The sequence below is a fragment of the Malurus melanocephalus genome, unplaced genomic scaffold (genome assembly GCF_030028575.1).
Source record: "Malurus melanocephalus ecotype Western Australia unplaced genomic scaffold, MMel_1.1 scaffold_591, whole genome shotgun sequence".
In the NCBI taxonomy this organism is placed as follows: domain Eukaryota; kingdom Metazoa; phylum Chordata; class Aves; order Passeriformes; family Maluridae; genus Malurus; species Malurus melanocephalus.
This window is the reverse complement of record NW_026623823.1, coordinates 296,807-315,740: the sequence shown is the minus strand read 5'-3', so window position 1 is coordinate 315,740 and position 18,934 is coordinate 296,807. Positions and strand designations below refer to the sequence as shown.

The window sequence follows — 18,934 nt, the reverse complement described above, 5'->3', positions numbered from 1 at the left end:
AGAGGAGCCCCCAGCCCTGGTGTCCCTGTCCGCAGGGAGGGATCCGAGCAGGGATCCGATGGCACCCGAGGGACGGGCAGCGACTGATACACAGCAAATTCCATCTGAACATGAAGAAGAAAAACTTCTTTCTGTGATGGTGACAGCGCTSGAACAGACTGCCCAGAGAGGGTGTGGAGCCTCCCTCACTGGAGATATTCCAGAACCTGTGCCATGTGTGCTGGGAGGGCCCTGCTTGAGGAGGGAGGTGGGACYGGAGAGATTCTTTCCAACCTCACCCACYCTGTAATTCCGTGATTACAGCGATCCTGTGATCTCTGTGATTCTATAACTTCTGCGATTCCTGTGATTCTTCTGATTTCTGTGTCCCCCGGTTTCAAATCAAGTGAGCAGCCGCGGGGCTGCGCCGCTGACCCGGCCCCGCTCCCGGCGGAGCTGCGCGGCCCTCCCCAGGCACCGTCCCCCGCGGCAGAGAGGAGCCCCAGAAGGAGAGGAAAGGAGAGGGGAATTAGAGAGAAAGGGAGGGGAATGAGCAGGAAGGAGATGAAAAGAGAGGAAAGGAAAGAACAGCCAGCACTCACCGCCGCCGCCCCGCGCCGCTCCCGCCTCCCGCCGCCGCCATGTTTGTTGTGCCTCCCCCGGCCCGGCCCGGCCCGGCCCCGCCCACCGCAGCCTCGCGAGACCCGCGCGCGCCGGCGGGAGCGGCTCTGACGTCACGGAGGGGGCGGTGGTCCTGACGTCACGGGGGGCGGTGGCCCTGACGTCACGGGGCGGGCGGATAAAAATGGCGGCGGCGGCGGCGGGAGCTTGGCTGAGGGGCTGCGCGAAGGTGACGCCTCAGGGCGGGACAGGGGAATGGGGAYAAGGGRAAGCGGACAAGGGGAAGCTRCACCGTGTCCTAGCGAGCCTGCCGGTGACGGGCGGGTGTCTCTGGCGCCGGGGMTGGGAGCTGTCGGGGTGCGGGGGCTGTGAGGGCAGCTCTGTGAGGGGTAACGGGGGGTTGGAAAATCCTTTTCTCCTTCTGCCCTCTGGGTTTGTGTGCGRAGGGGCGGTGTTGGGTAAGTTCGTGCTAGGACAAATTCTTGTGAAATGGTTCGTGAGAAGGCAGCACCGTCCCGGCAGCAGAGGCGCYTTGAGGTCTCCTTTAGTTATATATCAGGAAAAAATTCTTCTGTCCTCAGAGGGTGCTGGCACTGCCCAGGCTCCCCAGGGAACGGGCACAGCCCCGAGGCTGCCAGAGCTCCAGGAGTGTTTGAACAGGGATGCACGGGGGGGATTGTTGTGGGGTCTGTGCAGGGACAGTATTTGGGTGATCCTTGTGGGTCCCTTCCAACTCGGAATATTCTGTGGTTTGCTAAACACAGTTGTGACACTGGAGGGGTGGTCAGAATAAGGATAGAATCTGTGTTTTTGCCATGCATGCCTCGGCTGGGCAGGGTGAGRAGATGTGCAGGCCTGGGATCTTTTYGTGCAGCTTGYGTGTTGTGGYGTTTGAAATAAATTGAAATAAAGAAAACCAACCTCAKAAATYAAGGCATTGGGAAGCTTCTCTKTTGGGAAATAGCTGTGTGGAAACSAGCYGGRWTASAGGAGTGGARKTYASCAAGGCAAGCAAAATGAGCTGAGGAAAACATTGCTTTGGACTTTTTCGGTTTATATTTTAATGCTGCTGCTAGGTCCACCAGCATTAAAATCTTATTTTCGATTGTAAAAGAGAAGGAAACAAAAGAACTTATCTTTAAAGAGCTGAGGTGGAGGTAAGAGTTGAGATAAACAGAAAAATCAATTTTATCAGCAACCCAGAAACTAACTCTCAAATGTGTGTGTTTAGTAGGGCAAGCAGTCTGAATCCTGTGGCAGCATAAATCACTACTTAGAGAAAAAGAGGAGGAAAAAAAAAAGGCAGGAAAGCAGTAAACAAGGATTTAAGTAATTTCCATTCACTTTAAATAACTGCTTGAAAGTTAGTGATACTTGGAGCAAGCTGGGACAGTGGAAAATGTCCCTTCACATGGCTGGGGTGGAAATTGATTATCTTTAATGTCCCTTCCAACTGAAACCAGTCCATGATTTTATATTTTACATTCCCAGTGATTCACCTTATTTATGCCACCRTGGAGGAAAACTGTTCTTAACTTCGTACTTGGAAATAAAGTAGAGGAAGCAGCAGGAAGTTTGTGTGGTTTGTAGCTCTGTAACTGCTCAGGAAGCAGCACAGTATAAATAGAAATGTGCATGGATATTCTTAGTTTTTTCCTTCTCAGACAGGTGGTTGTTTGYACACCTGGGCATCAGGTGACCCTGCATAGCTGCGTGTTCTGCAAATAAWCCATTCCTGACTGACCACTTCCAGAACGTGGCTGCCTTGCATTTAATCTCTATTAAACAATGATTTCTTTGTTTTTTATGAAGATCCACAGTGATTCCAGTAATTTCATAATAATTTGAAAGTGTTGCAGCTATGTTGATTATCCAAACATTGCATTCATAAATCAGCCCTGCTCAGTACTTATGTCACATAGGGGGTTGAATTTGAATGAACACTGGGTGTTCACAGCAGTATTTATTTTCTCTATTACCACTTCTTAATGTTTGTTGTTGTTGTTTTTTAATGCACAACTGTTTGTGCTAAAATCAGTTTCCTTTATCACGGCAGACTTTTGCTTCTCGCCTTCTAGAGTTCACTGATGTGTTTTACATCAGTTCTTCAGTCAGGGAGATGGCAAGTGTTGAAAGCCAACATGAAAGAGGGGGAATTATTAGAAGGATCAAAGGAATTTTTACTTCCTGACCCCAGAGTTTCTGCTGTTTTTTGAGGAATGCTGCTATCACACTGCCCCTTGTGGAAYTGCCCTGTGTTCTGTGAGCTAAACRGGCGCCTGGTGAGGGCACAGTCAGTCTGTTGCTCACTGTGGGGTTAAGAATGAGTGCTGCCAAAAATGTGTGTTGGCAGACGTGTTTTCATATACTTTATGGTTCAGCTGTGTCTCTCCTGGGGGTTTCTGTCAGCAGTTGTCTTGGTAAGACGTTYATATCTCCACACTTCAGACTGACATAGCAAAAATGACAGAAATCTGTGGCAAAGATCAGATCTGTGCACATCAGAGTGGGCTGGGCCTGGGGAGCTGTGACAGCAGAGCCATTGTTCTGTCCTGCTGATTTTGAGACACATTCARGCTGTGCTGCTTTTCAGGAATACATTTTAGTTATTGCTGGCCCATTACTTTTTGAGCCAGATCAAATCATGTCGGCATCCTTTAAAATCCTAAGAAATTATTGTGTGCTTGGAGAGCATATTGGCCTTCATATCAAATTTACCTTTCTAAAGCCTTCTGTGAGATAATTGAGTAAGTCTTTGAACACTAAACAGTTTTTAGGTCTCTAAGGAACAAAGCTGTCACATTATCTATGTCCTGACAGTCACTATGTGTAGCTTCCTCCCAAAGCCACTGATCTGGTCACTTTTGTGACTTTTGCTACACATTCTTTTCTTAATGCTATTCCCCGTAGTAAAATGCTCGGCAATATAAACACCAAAATTGGCTACAATTAATGTTTGTGCATACTTTATAGAATAACCTTGTGTTAGTAAACTTCCAGAATGAAAACTTGGGAGTTAGAAGTAATTAATTTTCTTTTAGTACACAGGGGAGGGGGAGGTTWTATTTTCTCTAAAGATTTGAAACTAAACATTGGATATAAGTTGTATTTCCTAATAATTTACTGAATGAAAACACTGGGTAAATTCATATTTTGCTGTCTGCATACAAGTCTAACTGTTTGCATGTTCTGTATTTGTTGCCAACAGCTGAGAAGACACATGCCAGCACACTTGGCTTCTTGGAGGGTTTCTCCCTGTGTTTTCAGATCCTCCAAATCAGAACTCAAACCAAATCTGGCCAGTGATGGAGTTGTCTATGCTCCACTTCAGATGTTCACTGAAGAGGAGGCCATGCTGAAAGACATGGGTAGGTAGCTGTTATCYCTGTAGTTAAAATTCAGAGTTGTTTTAACTAGAAGGGATATTTTAGCTTAAAATTTTGTTTTCKTTATTTATTTCTAGTTAAATGTTGAGGTTGTTGGCAGGGGGGTTGTTTCACTTGGGCTATGTGTCTGGGAGAGTCGGGATAAGTTCATAACCTGTCAGAAGCACCATGTTATATTGATCTCCAAGGAGACTGTGGAATACTTACACGTTTTCTTTCTTCTCTTCATTGCAGTGGCAAAATTTGCCCAAGAACGAGTTGCACCTTTTGTGCAAAAAATGGATGAGACTGCGAAAATGGAAGACTCTGTTGTACAGGGATTGTTTGAACAAGGGGTCTGCACACTTTTCTCTAATCTGTTATATGAAAAGGAAAATAATTTTATGACTCTATAACTGCCCTGTTCAGATTTTTAGATTAAAATATTTAGTGATATAATTCAAATGAACTAGTGATTCTTAAAAAATGTTGGAGTTGTCAGCTACAAGACAACTTTCTTTTCTTTTTTACTGCGTTATCACTCTCCATCTTTTACTGTAATGTTTTTTCCATCTCACCCATACCACATACTTCACCTTATCTTTTAGTTCCTTGTCTTCCCTCACTCAGTTTTCTTTAAATTGAATAAGCATAATTGGATGCTRGAAAGGCCATGACTCCAAGTGTTGATGGAAAGGAAAATCAGGAGTCTTCTGTGCCTTGCTGGGCAGCCACAAGAACTTATGTTGCCAATATCCAGGTGTTCATTCCTGGATTCAGTGTTAGCCTTTCCTGCTATCAGAACCAACAAATTTATAGATTTGCACCTTTTTCATTTCAGCTGATGAGTATTGAGCTTGGGGAAGAATATGGAGGAACTGGAGCTTCATTTTTTTCAATCATATTGGTGGTAGAAGAATTGGCCAAAGTTGATCCAGCTGTGGCTCTTGTGTGTGAACTCCAAAATACCCTAACAAATAAGTTGATTACCACCTATGGAACAGAAGAACAAAAGAGAACTTACTTGCCCCGGGTGTCYAAAGATACAGTGAGTCTAAGTTTTACTTTAGTTAAGTATTAAAATTACATTATAGTTTAGTAATATTAGTAGGATTTTTTTTTCAGTTACTAATGTGTGTCTGCAGCTCTGGAAAATATGTGTGAACATTGAAACACTGGTTAGAGCTGAGATCTGTGGTGAAATAGATACATCCTTTGATCAGTAGCTGAGAGGTAAAAGTGGAAAGGCACTTATTAGTTTCATTAAAATTTAATTTACTGTGGAAAAGAACTGTAAAGCAGTTGACTTTGAGAGATGTGTAATTACACACTGTTTCTATTCTTAATCTCCWTAGCTGAAACTCAGTTTCTTTAATGCAGTAGGTTAAAATGTTTGAATTTCAGAGACTTGTGCTGTCTTTTAAGTATTTTCCTTGTAAGATATATTTGTATTTGTGAAAATTAAATTGTCTTTTTCCTTTCCCTTKACAGCTAGGGAGTTTCTGCCTTTCAGAGGCTGGGTCTGGCAGTGATGCTTTTTCCTTGAAGACTCGAGCTGAGAAGAAAGGAGATTACTACATCATCAATGGCTCAAAGATGTGGATTAGCTTAGCAGAAGATGCAGGAATTTTCTTTGTCATGGCAAATACAGACCCATCCTTAGTAAGTTGCTACAGAATTATTGCATTTCAGTGACAGCTGATGATATATGAAATAGTGGAATTTTGTTAATAATCTGATGTTAGAGSTTAATACTCTGTGCACCTTTTCCTAGCTGACTGCAAACCTTTAAAAATATTTCCCAACAAAAACTGATAACTTGGTGAGCAATTTAATAAATTCCTTCAACCAGGGAAAATAAAAATGTCAGGATCATGGTTGTTTAGATGAAGAGCACAGCATTGGTGGTGTTAAGACAACAGGACTCGCAGTCATAAGTTTTTTCAGCCCTTCTGATTTAGCTGACAAGTTGCTATTGTTAAGAGGCAAAATGGAAAACTAAAAAGTATCTTATAGTAAAGTATATTCAAGTAAAAAATTACATAGCTGAATATGCAAGTGTCAGGTTTGTCCCCAGTTTGGATACAGGGAGTAGATTTTGAGAAAAGTCAAGTGCAGACTTTAAAATGTACTTAACCAATATGGTAATTATCAAATACAAAACTAAATGGTTCAAATTTTTATTCTTTAAATTCCTTACAGGATCTCTGTCTTAAAATTTTGACTTGGAGATACTTACTTTTAAAATTAAAATTTCCTGTTTTGACTGAATGAGGAGAGGGTTTTATCCTTTGTTTATGTTGAACAGTGGAACATTATGTTAAACCATAGTTAGCATCAGATTACAGTGCCACTGTGTTAAGTGATACATATTATTTATCAGATGTAAAATTTCAGTATTGGAATGGAATATTGAGATGTTTGGTGATATTAGTATGAAAACAACTTTTTGATTATTTTTGATTGCCTCCAGGGGTACAGGGGAATTACATGCTTCATAGTGGATCGCAACACCGAGGGGCTTCATGTGGGGAAAAAGGAGGACAAGCTGGGAATCAGAGCATCTTCCACCTGCCCAGTAACRTTTGACAACGTGAAGGTATTGTAAGTTCAGTTAATTTAATTCCCYTTTTTYTCCCCTTAGACACACTGATTCTTTGGCATATTTTAATATTTTCCTACCCCAGAAATCTAGAGGGAGGTTGGATTTCTAAAACTTCGTTTTCTTTTTTTCCTCAGTCATCAGTTTACAATCATRTGAATCTTGGAATGTTCTAATCAGATATTCTAGGAATCAAATGTCTGGTTTATGCTTTACGCTTTCACTTATGAGGAGCAATTAATAAAATATATACCCTGATTAATATGTGAACCCTGTCAGTAGTTGCCAAGCAGGACAGAACAGGAGTGATTGGGTGGTTTTATTTTTCAGGTTCCTGAGACCAATATCCTGGGACAGGTGGGACAAGGCTATAAATATGCCATTGGAATGCTCAATACTGGCAGAATAGGGATTGCTGCACAGGTGGGTAATTTTTTTATTATTGAATACAACCAGGATATAACTTGTGTTGGGACTGAAATTWGTGGAATATTTAAAGCTTTTAAGAATAAACTATTTAGGAAATACTTGCCACTAGATGTCACTGTTTCCGTAGCAAAGTTACATCGAAGATGTTAAAAATTGCAAGTGGGAAAATTCTTCTGTGGTGACATAAGCAAGAGGYTCAGAAAACATTAAATGATAATTAGCTTGATCTTTGGTCGTTAACTTATTGMTATTAAATTATGTCAATTTTCCTGTTTTCCACTACGAATATTTATATTATTAAGAAAACTAACTTTGGAAAATTTCACACACTTCTAACTGGGATTGTATGAARCTGGCAAATGTAACCTAATGCTAACTGAGGTTTTCACAACAATTTGTTTTTAAAAGTCAACTTGTTTTTTCAATAAATGTGATTTTCTATAGCAGAACTGATATAGTTCATTATTGTGTTTGAAAATTGCATCTATGGCATCTTAGGGTRAAATATTTACTGACCTTGGAGTAATTTCAAAATGCTGTATTTTGCTGTAAAGTCAGCGTGGATCTCAGATTGCTATTGATCTCAATGGAAATCAGGTTCAGCCCTATATTAAAATGACTTGTGATAAGTTTTTAATTTTTTACATTAGTTTGAAGTAGTCATCCTCATGAAATTGAGACTTTCTACATGGCAGTACACTATGCTGATAATTGGCCTGGCTTTTCCATCTTTTCTAAAGATTACTTGTGCTGAAACTTCATCTGATATAGCATTTAAAAAGGACTTTGGGCCTCGTTGTTCCCAGAGATATAAATAATATAAAGGCTCTGGCAGTAAAATACATGGTCTGGATTTTACTCTTAATTACTCCAAGTTACACCTTAATTAAAAGTTAAGGTCAGCTAGTTGTTATATCTTAGTTACTGCCTTCTTGGCACTTCAAATTAAGAGAAATGTACTTGACAAGAACAGCAGCTCTAAAGCCCTGCAGTATTGAGTTTAGTTTTTCAGTTGTAATAGTTTTTAAAGATAATGAAGATCTTATAAAATGTAATTGTGACTTTTAAAACAATTTCAGATGGCTTTAGTGCAAGGCAGCTGCATATATGGTTACAGGTGCTGAAGTTAATGGACTTGGCTCTTTTATATGAGTTTATATAAAGATAACCAATTGAAAATAGGGCTGATTAGCAGCAGACTGCAATATTTTCTTTTATTATTTCCCYATGTATCATTTTTTTTTCTGTTGTATATCATTAAAGGTAGTTTTTCTAAGTTTCTTGATGTGACAACTGACTGCTTGTGTCTTTGTGGAAAGACATAATTGGTCTGAATTCTTTTACAATTGTTCTGCAGAGTTGGAAGATAGTACAAGAAATGTTATCTCTCCTTCCACTCCACTAATTTTCTAGCTTCTGAAATAAATTGGTAATTCTGGCAGTCTGGTGACCTCTAGAAAATGAGAAATTATTTTGATTATGAAAATAGTTTTGATTAATCATTCAGATTATTTTTCCTTTAATAGGGTAATGTAGATCTATAGAACTTCAGTTTAAGGTCATTTTCTCATGCACTTAGGAGTTTTCCCAGAAACACTTAATGTTTTTTGCAACCACAGTTGACCCATAACTTTATTTCCAAAATTATTGGTAGTGTTTGCGCAAATACTTGCCTATGGTAAGAAATGGAATAGCATGGRATAGGTTTGTTCCTCCAACTTTTTTTAATCATAGCTCATCTCCGTTTRTCTGATAACTGTAAAATTCTGACTCCTGGGATTCCATATAGAACCTTTTTGTATTTCAGCTTTGTGTAAGTTTTAGCAATATCTAGGTAGGAAGGAAACTTAACTTTTCTCCTGAATATCAACCTGCCTGACCAGAAGATAATGAACTATTATCATTTCCATTAAATGCGTTAAGTTAACCAATTTTTACTGACCATCTCCTTATTATTTTTTACAGATGTTGGGACTGGCTCAGGGRTGTTTTGACCGTACAGTTCCCTACACAAAGGAGAGAGTCCAGTTTGGGAAAAGCGTGTTTGATTTCCAGGTACTTGTTCATGCACACATGGGATGTTTGCTCCAAGAAGGGAATTGTGACCACAGTAATCACTAAAATGAGGAATATGGTTTGCATAATTTGAGCTCCACCTTGATATGTCCTTCCTCCTCAATATTTGAGAAGAATTTTTAGAGAGAAATCTGGATGAGCATTCATCTGCCATGTAAAACATGTCAATTCAGTGCTATGTGCCCTTGCCACAAATAATTTAAAACTTAAAAATATTATCGACATATTTCTTTTGCTTGATAACTTATTGATGTTCTTTGAAAATAATACACATGGAACTCCCTTCTGATTTTAATATCACACTTTACTAAACGTCTTCCAATTTTTATACCCTTTCATGAGGTATAGGGAAAGAGCTTTTTCTGGAGACACTAGAAATGATAAAAAGATGAGAAAAACTGATTGAATTATTAGATTTCCTGTGTTGTACAAAGRCATTTAGTTTTCATTATAGTATCTGTTTCTTACAATGAAAAAGACTCTTTGTTGCAAAAATGATGTATAGTTTCATAAGGAAGATACATAATCGTAATTACTATAGTAATTTTCTTGTTAAAAGAAACCTACATCTCAGCTGAAGAGAAGGAACATTAGCACTACTCATAATTTATGCAAATTTTAGGAAGCACTCATGGATACCTAGGAAATGATTGGAACTGCKTCTTTTGAATGGGAAATGGAATTTATAATTGCCAAATCATTCTGGTATTTTGACCTGCCTATATATTTCTGCAAATCTGAGGGAGCGATGTTAATGTTCTAATAAGATGAAAGATTTCATTGTGTTTTAGACTACTAAATGTTCATTTTCAATCATCATAATATTTGGGTCTTCTTAAATAAACCCATTCTTCTGTAATACCATTCAGATGTGAGCTCCATCACCTCTTCCCTTCCCCTTGAAACCATGCCTCAGTCATGTCCTCTGTACCWTTATGTTGCTCCTAAATTTTGTCTYGTGCCTCTGGGACAAGGAAAKGAGTTGSCATCTTGATAGCTCTTCACTTCATTCAAGAAATACTTGTTTACAAGTTTTCCTTGGTCAAGCTTCTCAGGAAACCAGACCTGTTATTGTCTGAATAAACAGCTGCAGAATGAAAACGCAGCTCTGATTTCCTCATGTCTTTGTCAGCTGAGGAGGATGTTAAGATTGGGGTAAAATTTTCCTTTATATTCATGGCTGCAGATAGGTTTACCCTCTGTCCAGCCAGACAGGCCAAAAGAGCCCCAGTGCTCCTGAATTCCAGAAAAGGGAAGGGTAAAATAGGAGTGCAGTTCCTGAAAGCACTTCAGGATTGCCCCAGGAGTTTTCCCAACCTCAGTGACAACAAACACAGAARGAACATGGAATTACTTTCCTTCTGGATTTCATATTTTTATTTTAGCATATAGGGTGAACAGAACACTTGTTGCTGGAATTGCAGTGGGGTTGTGGCTGTGTCTGAGTGCTGTGCTGCTGTTGCAGGGGATGCAGCACCAGATTGCCCAGGTGGCCACGCAGCTGGAGGCGGCCAGGCTGCTGACCTACAACGCGGCGCGGCTGGCGGAGGCGGGCAGGCCGGCCATCAAGGAGGCCAGCATGGCCAAGTACTTCACTGCTGAGGTACCTTCAATTCCTCACTGCAGCCCTTCATCCCACTGCTCTTAAAGCTCCTTCTGTTACCAGGGTGTAACTTGTAATTCATCTCTGTGGATATACTTTTATCTCGGATGCCCCCCTCCTGGAAGTCACATGGGGCTCTGAGCAGCCTGGTCTAGTGGAAGGTGTCCCTGCCCATGCAGAGAGGTTGGAATGAGATGAATTTTAACATCCCTTCCAATCCAAACCGTTCTGTGATTCTCAGTCCATGCACTAAAGTAAGTCACCAAAGAATAAGCTGCTTATGCCCCTAAATGAATTTTTAAAAGCAAGCCCCAACATTAAAAGAGGAAAGTGAATTAATATTTTCACTTATCTAGATAAGATTTAATTTTCTCAGAATTCTCTTTTTGTGGCATGAGAAATGATGCTGTAAAGAGTTCATTTGTGACCATTTCAGCTCTGCTGGTCACATCTGTGAGTCTTAAAATGGTTCAAAATTGAACAACTTCTGCCTCTTTGCAATTGCTCTCTTGCATACCACTGCTGTACAGTTCAGTACAGAACTATTGCTGAAACAATTAGTGAATTCCTGATGTCCTCTGATCTAGAAAAATGTGATTTTTATTCTAAAATGTCTTATTGAAGATGAGTACCAGAATATCAATCCTCCTATTCAAGTTACTGCTTTATTCCTTGTTTTGTTATTAATTAGTTACAAAGTACCAGATTTACTCCCACTGTCATGAGGTTGAATCCTGTAACTCTGAAACYTTCTTCATAGGTTGCAACACTGACAACCAGTAAATGTATTGAATGGATGGGAGGTGTTGGATTCACCAAAAATTATCCAATAGAAAAATACTATCGTGACTGCAAGATAGGTGAGTAATATTTTCTAACCAAGTATCTCTTGTAGCTTTAGTGCTACTGAAGTTGCAGGATGAATGACTGGCTTTTTTTTTCCAGGATATTTCTTTTCCTGAGACTTTATCAACACTAATTCAAAGGCTCAGATAGAAAACTTTAGGTATAAATGTTTGTATATGCAAGGCTAGTTAAAATATTTCATTAGATACCRATAAAATACAGGCAAACATTGGGTCCCAATCTGTTAAGAAAATGTCAGTAAAAAAAAATTGAAAATGCCTTCTTTGGCTTTAATATCTCAGTCTATGGGGAGTTTTATTTTCAAGGCTTCCTTGTTTATCAGGATAGTCCTTGGRCCCAACAGTTTGACATTTTTAACARTATTACCCTTTGGCTTTTATTGTAATTGCATTTGTAACTCCTTAATTTTTGTTGGCTATTAAAGAATTGCTTTTCAGGAAAATGTCTTTTCATTATGTGGTGCCAGCCAGAAAATTGCTTTAATTGTTACAGATAATAAAATATGAACATGCATAATATTATATAAATAATTTTAATTCTGTGCTAGTACTTGCACAGGAAAACTTCATTTTATAATAGTAAATGTTCTTTCTAAGTGAATTGTCAGAATGATATTTTGGTCTCTCTTCATAAATTCACTGTGAGTTTATAGTCCACTAATTTATTTTCTTCTGATTTCAGGTACAATATATGAAGGAACTTCAAATATCCAGTTGAGCACAATTGCAAAATTCTTAGCACAGGAGTACTAAAACCATAAGGACTTTCTTGACTGTTAYATGAGAATTATTTCCCTGAACACTGCTTGTGAATTACCCATTTATTTGTAAWTACAGAAGGCATTGATGACATCATAAATAAGAATACATCATCACAGATGAAATTATAGAGAAAACCATAAATTTCYCATTTCAGGATAGTGAGTAATTCACATGAAATTGTGAATTCCACATCCAAATCCAAATTTCTTTCTGCCTGAGAGACTTCCAAGCTAATGCACTGGATTTAGCTACCTTAGGTCATGCCAGCAGTGAATCTTCAATTGGAGATGTCAGAATGAAAACAAAGGAATCCAAATCCCTGGCCTGGCTGGTGGGAAGGGTTCTGTTAATCCACCTTGGAGAAAGGACTCTCCACGTGCAGCAGAGCTGTGAGTGCTGTGGAGCTGCTGTTGGGATGTGCTGCCTGCATTAGCATGGGGTGCAAAGGGAGGAAAGTGGTGTTTTCCTGTCTCCCAGGTGGAGTGATGGCTGTGGAGCTGCTGTAATTGGAGTCATTTTTATAGCAGCCCTTAGTGTGTTCTTAAGGATATCTTTGTAATTAAGCCTTTCCAGCCCCAATTTGTACTCCTGAAAGGTGGATAATATCCACCTCCCTTTCCAGCCTTCTCAGCTGTTAAGGGTTTTAATCTAAGAGCCTATTTATAGTTCTCCTTTCATAAAAGGTTGAGTTGAAATCTTTCTGAAATGGGGTTAAAAAAGCTCTGGTAGTTCTGCAAAAGGACAGATATAAGCTGGGTAATGGGAGTGCTGTGATACTACCTCACAGTGGCCTTTCCACATTCAATGCATTTTACCAACTTTAAAGGGAGGTGCTGTTAATTTGCAGACTAGAATTCCTTGCTCCTGGAAGTTAGTGGTTCTCCAGTATAGCTTTTCCCTTTTTGAGAGAGAAAAAGGGGAGGGGGTTGGGAAGTATTTGCTTTTTTTATTCCTGTCTGTTTACTCTAAAATTAGACATTTTATTTACAGCAGAAACCTCTTCAGTGCTGGAGAGCTAATTAACTAATAATCAAGAGACAGGAAGCTTAATATATGAAAAATCATCCTAATTGCTSTAATTGGCAATCTGTTTCAAGTGTTTTGGGGAGGGAAGGATTGGTTTTCTGGTTTTGGCTGACTTAGAAGAATCTCATTTTTAAAGCTTGCTGTTCACTGGTGATTCACTCTGAGAGGAGCTTAGAATGTTAGAGGCTGAGACTCCCAAAGGATTTCCTTAGCAAAACCAGGGCAAATGACACTTAACAAGTGGGATTTGTAAAACAAGCAGCCTGCAGTGCCTTAGACAAAAAGCCAAGCAAGGATGAAAAGCACTATTAAAAAGTTTTCTGACTTTGAAGCCAAATAATTACTTTAGTGAATTAATCCCCTTATATACATGCTTTGCCTGTTGATAGGCAAAGAACTATTCTGGTGATTATCCTTATGCCAATAAAAAAGCCCCTCCCACATGAGTTTGATCAAGAGCTTTGAGATTTTCAAAAACACAAGAGTAGGAAAGTAGACTAAATGGTTTCTGAAGTTTTCTTCTGGCAATATTATTATTTGTAATCATTATCATTATTWATGTATTTCAGATTTGTTTGTGGGCTTTCTTTCAGCTGATTTGAAACAGCTGGGGAAATTTAGATTAGATTTAAGACTACAGACACCACAACTTTAATTACAGTTATTCTGCTCAACATAGTCTATCTGTGAATCTAAAATGATCATAACCACACTCCAAAATGCTTGAGTTAATGTTGATTAATGTGCAGAGTTGTGCCAAGGCAAGGCAGCCCTTGGCTGCTGAGGTTTAATCTGCTTTGCTCACATGAGTGTTCAGAGATCAGGGCTTGGTTCATCATTTTTACTGGGATCTCCTGGTTTGAGACACRGTCTTGGCTTGGCTTCTGCAGTTTTTTGTGAGACTGAGAAATGAATGGCAATACTTAACTGGTTTAATACAGTGCCAGAAGCAAAGCCTTTGTGCAGGAAAGTGCAGAGCTCTTTGAAGGACTGTTAAGAGCTGGAGATATCCAGGATTATGTAAAAAGACTCTTTGTGTTGAACTGTGTCAGGTATCCATTTGAAAAAAATAACCAGGAAAAAATGACATTAATGTGATTCCTCACAGTCTGATCTTGGATGCCTAAGTCCAGGAAACAACCTGAACATCCTCATCAGCTATTCAGCAGTAGCTGAGGAGCCTTTTTTTTCAGCAAAACAAGGTCAAGCCTTTAACAAATGTTACAGCTGTAAATATTTCATGTCTTTGTTCATGTCTTTGTATGCTGTATTTTATACACAGTTTTGAAAGAAATGTGTGTATTGTATTTGATATTTGTATACAAAATTCTGTGGAGGAATATGAGCACAAATCAATTACAACCCCTGAGTATCTTTCATTGTTGTTTTTACAGGACAGATACCTCTGTGGAGAGCATTGGTTACTCTGGTCATTGATTCTGGGAGGAGTTAACTTAGAGAATCCCAGAATRATTTGGGTTGGAAGGGAACTTAAAYCCCATCCAGTCCCACCCCTGCCATGGGCAGGGACACYTTCCACTATCCCAGGTTCCTCCAAGGCCCATCCAGCCTGGCATATTTTCATCCYCTCAAGCTTGATTCCATCACTGCTCTGAACTCAGATGTTGGATTWGGAATGGGAAGTGCTGTGCTGTTGTCCAGGAGCTGTTAAGAGCTGCCTGTGTCCCCCAGCCCTTCTTCTGGTTTGGGACAGGTATTTGTGGGTGGTCATAAATGATAATTCTACACTGGGCATTCTGGGCACGGGCTGCAGAGTTGGGGTGGAGAATGCTGGGAGGCTTCCTGTGCTTTTTAAATGCTTTATATACTCAGTATGTATTTTATTAGTGAGTTTTTCCTTTTTATGCCCTTAGTCCATCCAATCTGTTATCCTGGAACTGCAACTTCAGTATCAAATGTTGCATGTGAGYTTCCTGGTTAGAAGACCTGTATTGACAATGTATTAAAAAGTGCCTGAATTTTCTTTTTGACTTGMTAGAATGGTAATCTTGTATATTGGGTCACGGTTCTCTAATAATCTRTCACTTTAAATTGTTGCCAGATCTTGCAGTTTTTGTACCAGGAGGGAGCAACTGTGTCATCTGTCGGGTTTCTCTGGTTCTGTTGGGTTGGTAATCAAGGTCTGAGGCAGATTTCCACAGAAGGGTTTAATCACTACTTGGGAAATACTCAAATACAACATTTCATATCACRTTTTCTGTGCTGTTGTTCTTTCTTTCATATTTTCTTTTCCCCACATAAAGATTGTGTTAGAAAAGGCTTACATGAAATACAGAGTAATTGTTCTTTGGTAGCCTTTTGCTATGTAAAGACTTTTCTAATTAACGTGTTACTGCATTTCCACTTGAAAATCTTTTGGTGAGAGACACATTTCAAGTTGTTTTACCAAGCTAAGCTCGACTGGAAACCCAGTCTGTTTTGAAAGCAGCTGTCTGACTTCCCTGAGCTGGTCTTGGGCACACAAAAGCTGAAGAAATGCTTTTCCTCAGCCCCAGAATGTATTCAGGGTAACTAGAAATAACCACTGTGTTCCCTAATAGCTTGTTTAATGTTCAAAAGAACATGTAGTGTACACTGTAACATTTTTCCYGGTGAAATATTTAGAAATATAAATCAAAAATATGTGCAGTCTCACTAGACAGTAATAGCATTTTTATATTTTTTGTCTTTCAAGATTACTTGGATTTACATCTTTCTGAAACTATTCTCTCTCTGTCTCAGGAACTGTAGAGCTGCTAATACTGGAGGACTTAGACAAACCAAAAAAAATGTAAAGTTTTTTGTGCCTTCAGTCAGGAATGTGGAGCCAGATCTGAAGCAATGACCCACCCCTCGGTGGAACAGAATCATTTTCTGATCATCCTTTCCATCACAATAAGTTTGTCACAAGTGTCTTGTATGTTTTTGGCCTGAATTTTTTTCAAGGACACGCTGTAAGATTTTTCTGTGCACTAATTTACATCCTAAATATGCAAATTAAATGCAAATTTTTCAGTATAACCAGAGCAGGTTTAATTTGATACTGTGTTGCTGTGGTTTTCTGCCTTTGTTTAGATCATACCCGAAGACATGATAATTACATGTTAGACATTAGCATCTCTGGATATTTTTGGGGTTTCTGTAGAAGAAAATTGCTAAACAGGCATAATTAAAAAATAAAAGTTAAGGTTCTGGAACAAGTTAAATAGTGAAAAGCTCCACAGAACTTGTCTGGCTAATGGAGCAGCTGGAGATAGAGTTGSTACAGGACAAACCTGTTTTAGGGTCAAAGCTGGTGCTGTTTTAGGCAGAAACCATCAGCCATTCTATTCTGAGGTGGAGGAGGTTTGCACCAGCTGTTCCCATAAGACCTGGCAAGGGCACTTTGCTCAGCTTAAGTACTTTYTGAACTTTGAAAATGTTTTGTGACTCCCTGTGATGCACTGGAAGATGGTTAAATGTCACAAAGGCTCTATTTCTGTCCATAGCCTTGTTTTCCTCATGTTCAGAGAAAAATTCCTTGTGTTCCACTGTGCATCTTCTACCAAACACACACTCTTATGCTTTCTCCTTAAATTTCTTAATTTTTAGGTCTTCTCAATGTCCATCCAGCTGGGCTTTAGATGGAAAATAATTTTCTTGGTTTAATTGCAGCAGTGCTTATATCTGACTGATAGGGGCAGGTTATTKTGACTTGCTTGACTAATAAAAGCTGGATTCAGCAGGGTGTTTGTCATAAAATACATTTGACTGCCATGGAGGATTCACAATTTCCAAGGACCAAAGGAAGGTGCAGCGATAGATCTTCTATTTAATGCTGGAAATATTTTAGCTGTGGTGTACTTTGACTTCAGTGATCCAATTTGCAGAGATAAACAATTCTCTGGCAGTAATGCAGCTTGCCATTATTTAATAATTATTTGAAATGTGCCTTGCTACCCTTGTGTAAGAATCTGGGCTGCAGGGGAGKTTGTGGTTGTGCTCTGATTCTTCAGGGGCTGACACAGCACTGGGTTAAAGCACCCAATAGTCTGGTGTCTCAGACTATTCTAATTTAATAGCAAACCTTCACTATCCTGCTGCTTCTATTTAGAAGTGTCCAAAAATCTTTTTTTTTTTTTTTTTTTCCAACTGTAAAAGCCTTCTGGCACTAAATTACATCTATTCCTTGACTGAAACATATCTGTTCTATGCTAACCTCATTATCCAGGAATGATTTCTAGAAGAGGAAGTGAAGAATAATTAAATCATTCCTAACTGAAGGAAATGCTTCGCAGAACTATGCAAATTCCAATTTGGCCAAGATGCTGTGGTTTCAGATTCTATTTCTGGGAAGGGCAGAGGGAGAAACAGTTATTTTTGGAGTCATGGGCAGCTGGGTTCTGGCTGCAGTTTTTGCTTACCTTGAGCTGGGAGGGWGTGCAGTTCCCTCCACCACCCTCATCAGGATCTTTGCTGCAGGGAGTGCTGGTAAATTAAACTTGTCCCTCTTTCTGCAGGTGGTTCTTGCTGAGACCCTGAATTGGGGGATTTTCCTGTAAAATTGTGCCTCAGCCCTGATCTGAAGCAGCATCTTGTCTGTGGTGTGCACTGCCCTTGCTGCCCGCATAGGGCACAGACTCTTCCCCACCTTAGTCTGTGCTGCAGTGCCTGGAATAAAACCAGGATTGTATTTTGGAGGTTAAAAATGAGTTTATTCTGTGTGTGTGCTCAGCAGGAGTGCCTGGGGGAGACCCTGGGCTGGGCATGGCCCTCCCGGGGCTCTGCACTCACATCTTTAGATTTGCACATTTATCCTTCTGCAAATCTCGCTCTTCCAGGGCTTTAGGCAAAAAGAGGGTAAAAAAACACCCTCACAATTAGCTCTTTTTATATGGGAATGTTTGCAAATATATCAGTGATGTGTAATTGAATTATTAATTGGGAAAAATGTGATTAGAGTGCTGGAAGAACGGCTTTTCAGTGCTCCACAACTTTGGTCTTTCAGGGAATCAGATTGCTGAAATGAGTTATACATTGAAGAAATGCACTTAGAATGAAGAACATATGTCCTACTTTTCCAGCTTTTCCTTTAAAAGTTGCATATTATAATAGTGGAGTGTAAAGAGTAAACTTCAGTGATTTRCAAAAGGCACCAGCCTTGTGCCTTTTCCAAACTGGTTGATTTATGTGCTGTTTGCTGTTTTTGAGAACACAAAACAATTAATTCATGTGTGAAAAGAACAGTGAATTAATCCTAGAGAGCCCTGGAGCCTTTAAAGACCTGAATCATATGTTGAGCTCGTTTAAAACTTGCATAAGAAATTAATGTAGAATAAAGCCCTTTAATTTGAAAAGTGCATCTATAGTAGGTGTCCCTAGGATATCTTCTGGATCATTATTCAGAAAGGTTAAGGAGGACTTTATTTTTTCCTTTATTCTTTCTTTTTTTCCCCCCCTTATATTCAGTATGTATTTTCCAGTTTGCAGCTCAACGTGGTGCATTTCAACTTATAAAGAGGCAGAGATTTTAAAAAGGAACGGGGAGCTTTTTATTCACCTTCCACTTAATTTCCTTGCTGCCTTGCCAGTCCCAGCTTAATGAATGTAATTGCTACCTTTGATG

General features: G+C 39.5%; 2 protein-coding genes across 4 annotated transcripts in view; one reads left to right on the top strand and one right to left on the bottom strand.

The window, feature by feature from the left end:
* Nucleotides 1–644, bottom strand: part of IKZF5 (IKAROS family zinc finger 5) — a 10,994-nt gene extending 10,350 nt beyond the window's left edge. For both annotated transcript variants that reach the window (XM_057382890.1, XM_057382888.1), the window contains exon 1: nt 582–644. The gene's annotated coding sequence lies outside the window, so the exon portion shown is untranslated. The remainder of the gene's footprint in view (nt 1–581) is intronic.
* On the top strand, nt 26–16,328 carry ACADSB (acyl-CoA dehydrogenase short/branched chain). 2 transcript variants are annotated; one of them, XM_057382886.1, is made up of 11 exons: nt 26–247; nt 3,809–3,968; nt 4,221–4,321; nt 4,807–5,013; nt 5,457–5,627; nt 6,439–6,564; nt 6,898–6,990; nt 8,962–9,051; nt 10,538–10,675; nt 11,436–11,535; nt 12,224–16,327. In XM_057382886.1, the coding sequence occupies exons 1-11, from the start codon at nt 59–61 to the stop codon at nt 12,292–12,294; spliced, it is 1,446 nt and encodes a 481-aa protein (XP_057238869.1). In that variant the 5' UTR covers nt 26–58; the 3' UTR covers nt 12,295–16,327. The 2 variants fall into 2 exon arrangements, with proteins under 2 accessions (XP_057238869.1, XP_057238870.1); XM_057382887.1 differs by lacking the exon at nt 26–247 and adding an exon at nt 691–829 and having other exon boundaries at nt 12,224–16,328.
* Nucleotides 16,329–18,934: the final 2,606 nt, after the last annotated feature.